We start from the raw sequence: 6949 nt of genomic DNA, 5'->3' as shown, positions 1-6949 counted from the left end.
ACGCAATTCCTTTTCCAGCCCTGGAGGAGAGAGGTGGTAGGTGTGAGTTCTGACATGGCAACCTTGATAGTCCTCAGCATGGGGCCGGAACTGACTCTTGGCTGAGCAACATTGTTTCAGTTCCATTCACCCTGCAGCCTTTAAGTCACCAAGAGTCATCAGGAGTCATCAGGCAGTGGTAGCCTCATCTGTGCATTGCTGTGTGCTGTGTGACCCTGTCACTCATAACAGCTGGGACTGATGAAAACTCGCCCATAGATGTCTGGAGAGGGGATCTGAAGGTATAGTTTAGACATAAGAGCCCCAACTTAGATGGGCAATTGTGGTGCCTGCACTTAATCCCAGCACTCAGGAGGCAGAGGCAGGCTGAGTTCCAGGACACCCAGGGCTACAAAAAAAAAAAAAAAAAAAAAAAAAACCTGTCTCAAAAAACAAAACACACACATAACTACATATTTAGCATTTGTTAGGCCTCTGTGTTCAATCCTCAACATTGCTCTTTATGTTTGGTTGGTGGGTTGAATTTTTTGAGAAAGGGTCATGCTGTAGACTCAGGCTGGCTTTGAACTGGATAGTAATCCTTTGGCCTCAGCCTCCTGAGTGCTGGAGTTATAGGTGTGTACCATGATGCTCAACTCCCAGCTTTGTTTAAAAAAGGTGGGGTTGGGGTATGGGAATGGGTATTCTGAGTCAGCAAAAGTACCCAGAGATCAGGCAATCCAGAGAATAGAGAAGCAGGCCCTCAGCAGACCTGCAGTGGTCCATTCTAGAACCACCTCGTCAGGTTCTAAGTTTGGGTCCCAGCACCAATGCTGAGTTCACCTTGAGAGGTGGGTTAATAGCTAAGAACACACATTGCTCTTGCAGAGGATTGGGGTTGGGCTCCCAGCACCCATGTTGGGCAGCTTTCATCTGCTTGTGAATCCATTTCCAGGGGATCTAATGCCTTTAGCCTCTGAGGGTACCTGCACTCATGTACACACACACACACACACACACAATTAAAAAGAAACCTTAAAAGACAATATTCTTTTAAGAATAATCTAAGCTTCTTTTTGAGATACCAGTGCCAAGCTGGGGAGATGGCTCGGTGGGTGACAGAAACTGCTCATGAAGATAGGAGTTTGAATGCCCAGTGAGCTGTGGCTGCATACAGAGCTGAATCCCTAGCGCTGTGGATAAAGGAGACAGGGGGCGCATTGAGGCTTGCTGGGTGCCAGTCTAGCTCCAGCTTCAGTGGGAGACCCCTGTCTCAAGGGAATAAGGTGGAAAGCAATAGAGCAGGACTCCAAGCATTCTCCTCTGGCTTTTGCATGTGTGCATACCTGTGCACACACAAATAAAATGCCAGCACCCAGCCAGTTTCAGCAGCTTAGTATAGTGGACAGAACTGAGAACTCTCTGGGTGATAGTGATGTGTACCCAGGATTGAAAACTACCAGGCCAGATAGTGGGAGTGAATATTAGTACTCTTCTCTGTGAGTATAGGAGCTGAAAGATTCCTGAGCTGAATCAAAGGTTTTGGTTCTCATTGGGACCATTAGGTAGCCTACTTGCCTAACATGTGTGAGGTTCTGGGTTCAACTCATGGCATTACAAAAATGAAAAAAATGAGAAAGACTCTGTTACTCTATTCCAATTCTTGCAACAGTCTCGATGTAGTCCCGGCTATCCAGGTACTTGTTTTGTAGACCAGGCTGGCCTCAAGTTCTTAGAGGACCTCCTGTCTCTGAAATGTTGGGATAAAAGGCATGTGCCACCACACCTAGCTTTGGTTTATCATTTGGAAGATATCATTTGGATTCCTCTCTCTCTCTCTCTCTCTCTAGAGTCCAGACAAGATGGTTACCAAAAGAGGCCAGGGCCACTAGGGAAAGGATCGGCAAACTTTTCTCCTGGCTCCTGAGGCTAAATAGTGTCCTTCTCTGTGAAAAGCAATGCTAGGGTGCGTGTTTCCCTGCTCAGAACCAGAAATCCTTTCCCTACATGTGGCGATTAGCAACACGTGATACATTGCCTTTGCCCCACTGCTTTTGGTTCTTATTTACATTTTTTATTTTTAACTATGTATGTCTGTGTAGGGGATGTGCATGTTAAGTGCAGTGGCCACTGAGGCCAGAGAGGGTGTTGGGTTGCCTGGAGCTGGAGTTACAGGTGGAGCCACTTGGTGTGGGTGCTGGAAACCAAACTCGGGTCCTCTGCAAGAGCAGCACATGCTCTTAACTGCTGAGCGGAGCCCCCTCTCCAGCCCCAAAGCGTTCGTTAAATAATAATAGTTGTGATAAGCAGCAACAGCCTGGTGTTGGCATGCTGGAGCACATCTGTATTCTCAGGACTCAAGAATCAGAGGCAGGAAGATCACCACAAAATTGAGTGAGGTCAGCCAGGTCGAAGCAGGCGGAGTCTGTCTCAAGAAAACAAAAAACTGTTATGGCCTGGGAGTTGATAACTCAGCTGATAAAAATACTTGAGTTCTGCAGAAGCAGGGTGAGCAGAAACTCAAAGTCATCACCAGCTACATTATAAGAGTTCAGGGCCAGCCTGGGCTTCGTGAACTGAGGAGAGGACTTGACCGAAAACTGAAAAGCCAGGGAACACAAGGATACAGGTCAGAGCCCAGGAAGTTCACAGAGAAAGAAACTTGGGTAGAGAGGCCAAGGTGTCATTCTCAGCTCTTGTTCGCAATTTCATCAGACCAAACTGCTCAACACCTGGACAAGTCTGAGCTGTGTTTTTTATTAGAGGTGTGGTCACTTCAGAGCCTCACACCCACCCCAGCAGGACAGAAAAGCTAAGGGGAGCCTGGGTGGGTTTTAAAGCTTCAGTGAGCAGGGCTGTCTACCCCAGGAGGCCTGCACTCCTGCAGAACATCAATGTGTACGCCGTGAGGAAAGACCTGGGTGGCTGTGGGTGGGACAGTGGCCCCATACCCTCCCCACACAGACATTTAGGCAAGAAGGCAAGTTGAGCAACACCTTTTTACTCAGTAATGAGGGCTCTGCCCTGAGGGATGTGTCCCCCATGTCCCATCCCCCCTACATTCCTAAGGGCTTGGAAGGATTGACAGGAGGCCTTTTCCAAAGCAGATGAAGAAAGAAAACAGTGCCATTTAGGGTTCATAAAGCTCCTCATCATTTTAAAGAGAAGTACTGTGTGTGTGCCCTCAGAACAATCCAGCCTTTGGACACTGGATTCAAGGCACCCTCCCTTGGGGCTCCCTGAACCTGTACACAGTGCAATGAGATCTCTGGTCGCCATCCTCCTCCCTGCCACAGAGGGAGGTTCCGACTCAGCTACGGGTCAACACTGGCACCTCTCTATCTGTTCAGGGGGATGACAGAAGATGCCTGGACTCTGTTCAGAAGCTGTTTTTGTAAATCTTCCTCCAATACCTTCCACCAAAAGTAGTTCTCACCCCGAATCTTTGGGGGTTCATCTTGGATTTCTGGGTTCCGAAAGGCCACCGTCACCAGCACATTCAGGCAGATACCGTCCACGTGGTCTCTCCCTAGATGCTGCAGTCCAAGCAGCCCTTTGGTCTCCACGGCCAAGCTGTGCAGAGTCAGGCATTCCTGTAGCAGCCTCAAGATGGCTACCTTGATACCACCCCTTTGCTCCATAGGGGTAAAGCCACAGGCAGTAATGGGCAGGTGAGGTGTTCCCACAGCGCCCACCAACACCCACACCGATTGCACCGTTGTGAAGGTGGTCACCAGCCGCTGGCAGACCACACTGCAGGGAAACTCTTGAGGCAGGATGAGAGGGTGCATGGCTTGTTGGCAGAATTTGGCACCCAGCTCTACCAGCTGCAGAACATCATGGGCTCTAAGCGGAGTGGGCAGGGAGACCCGTGGGTACCAGCCAGCCTGTAGGGACTCAGCATCGGCATCCTTGGAAGTCTTCAGAACTCCTCCTAGGGGAGGTTTGGGGGTGGGGGGTGGGGGTGGGGAGAGGGCCGGTATGAGAAATGTGGAGTCTGAGAGAGTAATCACCCCACGGGGAGACCCCCCCCCCAAGCTCTTAGCATGTAACAGGTCAATGGCAATTTGCAGAAGCCACGGTGTGGTCCACCAAGGAGAACAAACCGTGGGAAAGGTGCCAGAACGCCACCAGGTGGGTTGTACCTGTGGGTCGAGCAAGGAATACAAAACGGATCCAGGCGGTGCCCCTCTCCTCCACAGACAGGAGTGTGACGGGTTCACAGAGCAGCCCAGCCTCCTCCTTCACCTCCCGCTGCATGGCCTCCACGATGGTCTCCCCTGGCTCCATTCTCCCTGCCGGCAGGTACCATGCCCCCCGACACTCTCTCTTGGCCTCCTGGATCATCAACACTTCATCCTGGGAGGGAAGCAAGACCGTCTTCACTCCTCTCCAGCCAGTCTGGGGCCTACCTGGCTTCTTGGTAGACAGACACCTCCAGGATGCTGGAACCTCAGGAGCCAGGCCCTGGCTTGGCTGCCACCTCTTTGCTCTAAGTCAACTTTGGATGCAGAGGGATTTCTGTGGTAGGAAGGGGCTGAGGTCTTTGGGCGTTGCTCCACGGAGGCCCCATCCTGAAGGTTGCCACCACTCCTATTCTGACTCATCTATGCCACTGCATTGCTGTTGTTCCCATGAGACTTTTAAACCGGCTTGTGTCAGGTCCCCAATCTAGGGTCTGAGGCTTTGACTCTCGGCTCCACCTCCACACCAACCTAACCCTACTTGGCCAGATGTTATTACGATGACTGGTACGGAGACAATCACTCAGAAGAACTCTCAGAAGGCCTGTGTGTCATGTAAGCTCCCCATCACTCCCCATGGGGCGCCGAGGGTCTAGGAAACGGCCCTGTGAGCCAGGCACTGTGCCAGACTGCCCCTGGTAAGGAAGGAGGCATACGCACTACAGGCCTCTCCCGGTAGGGGCGAGGTCTAGTGGGTGAGAGACAAACCGCCCCGGGGCCTCGGCCTCTCCCTCAATATTACAGACTCTATAAGGACGTTCTCAGCTCAGCTGCTGGTGTGAGTGCTTTGCAACACATGGGAAGCGCCACGGACAGGTAGCGGCCGTTGGCTTGCCTGTTCCCACCGGGGCTGGCGGCGCGGTCCCGAGACCAGCCGGAAGGCCGGCTGGCCGGACGCTCACCTGCTCGTTGAGGAACACGGCCAGCACCACGTAGCAGACATTCTTCCTTAGCCGCACGGGCGACAGCGGCTTGCCAGCCGGCTCCGAGTCACAGCTCTGCACCAGCAACCCCTTCCCCCCAAGCACGGTGGCCAGCGCCCCCGCCAGACCTTCCATGGCCATCGGGTCTCCGGGGAGGTGGCCAGCCGGGGGACACGCCAGGCTCCCCTCCCCCACGCCCCCTTCCCCCCGAAGGCAGACGGCGGGGACCTGAGACGCGGTGGGGCCGCTGCGCCCTCGCCCCCTCCCCTGCCTTGAGGGCCAAAGCTAACGCGGAACCTCCGGGGGAGATCCGACCGCTGATAGGCTGCGCATCACCGCGGCCTGCCCGGATTGGCCAGCTCCCGGCGGTGACCGAGTGGGCGGGGCTCCGGGATCCTCCCTCTGTCCCCGCCTCTACCCGGTTTTAGCCGCTGGCCGCTCACTCCGCACTCTGCCCGGCTCTTAGCTTATTCACCCACTACGCACTTGTCCGCGCGGGTTCCGACGGTGATGTCATCCTGCCTGAAGGGTGCTGAACAACACCGCTACCAGGGTCGATGGCGTCACTCGTCTGATGACATTACGGAGGCCTCGGCTCCGCCGTTTGCTCCCACTGTCCAGCTTTTCTCATAAACAAGCCGGAGAAGCGCTCAAGACGAATAGGTCCCAAATAACTTTATATGACTTCGTTAAAATGTTCCGAACGTCATGTGGTCGGGGCACATAACGTTGCGTGGTAGATTCCGGTCTGTATAGATCGAGGGACACAGGCATTTTAAAAGTCGTAGGCGGGTCATAGGCTAAAGGATCCGTTTGGGGAGAAAAAAAAAAGTGATTGACAGGGCTCAGAGGAGGGATGGGACCGGGCTGGTATGGTCCAGGTGGGACAAGGTTGGGGATGAGAGGAAGCGACCGGGGGATGAAAAAAAGAGCTCAGAATCAGCAATGCAGCCTTCATCAGATTTCCCCTGCTGGATGCATTTCTCATGTAGCTTGTGCAGCAGAGTGCATCCTAAGAGGGCAGGGGTGGTGCCCTCCTACCCAGCGTGCAGAGCCTGGCCATGGGGAACAGGGTGTGGGTTGTTTTGGCCAGCTCCTGCTTCTCTCCCAGCCTGACCTTTCCTCCTCTGAGCGTCTTTAACCTCCGCTCAGGACAGGAAGGCAGGGCCAGCTGGGAGGAATCCACAAAGCAGGCCAAGTCTGGGCTCCTCACCCCATCATAGCCTCCTCCTTCCTCCTCCCTCCTGCTGGCTCTGTGTACCTCCTTTGGGGGACAGTGGCTTGGTGGTGCTGACAAAGCTCTGGAGTTTCAGCCAGACATCCAGCCACTGCTGGCTGGCTTGCTCTGTGCCCTGGGTGGCCTCAATGTCCTCATCTGGGCAGTAGGTCTGTAACAGCCCTCTTTCTCCGTGGTTGTTGAGAAGCCAAGATGGCCTGGGGAGGAGCTGTGGACTATCTGAGCGTGGTCACGGATAGGGACCATGGTCACAGGCAGCCCACCTATTCTCCAGGTAGGATCTCAAAGCGTCTGCCTTTGTGGCTACACAAAGGTCAGCTCATAGAATATCTTCCCTCCTCCCCTTCCCCCCCAAAAAAAATTGGGGCGTGTAGCTCAGCAGTAGTCTTTGCCTACCATGCACAAGGCCCTGGGTTCAATATTCAGCACCACAAAACAAACAAACAAACAAACAAACCCTCTGTGCTCTTTGGATCTCAGCCCCACGGGACTGGTCTCCTAGTCTTTCTCCCTGCTGCTGCTGGCTGATTGCAAACTCCCTGGAGACACCCTCAATGTGAGGTGGG

General features: G+C 53.6%; 1 protein-coding gene across 1 annotated transcript; it reads right to left on the bottom strand.

The window, feature by feature from the left end:
- Positions 1–2959: 2959 nt before the first annotated feature.
- Nudt18 (nudix hydrolase 18) lies at positions 2960–5550 on the bottom strand. The gene is made up of 3 exons (XM_021642376.2): positions 5126–5550; positions 4125–4338; positions 2960–3913 (listed from the first exon to the last, which is right to left on the bottom strand). Exons 1-3 carry the CDS (start codon positions 5285–5287, stop codon positions 3318–3320), a joined length of 972 nt encoding a protein of 323 aa, XP_021498051.1. The 5' UTR covers positions 5288–5550; the 3' UTR covers positions 2960–3317.
- Positions 5551–6949: the final 1399 nt, after the last annotated feature.

The sequence above is a fragment of the Meriones unguiculatus genome, chromosome 9 (genome assembly GCF_030254825.1).
Source record: "Meriones unguiculatus strain TT.TT164.6M chromosome 9, Bangor_MerUng_6.1, whole genome shotgun sequence".
In the NCBI taxonomy this organism is placed as follows: domain Eukaryota; kingdom Metazoa; phylum Chordata; class Mammalia; order Rodentia; family Muridae; genus Meriones; species Meriones unguiculatus.
The sequence above is the reverse complement of the archived record's forward strand: the minus strand, read 5'-3'. Positions and strand labels throughout refer to the sequence as shown.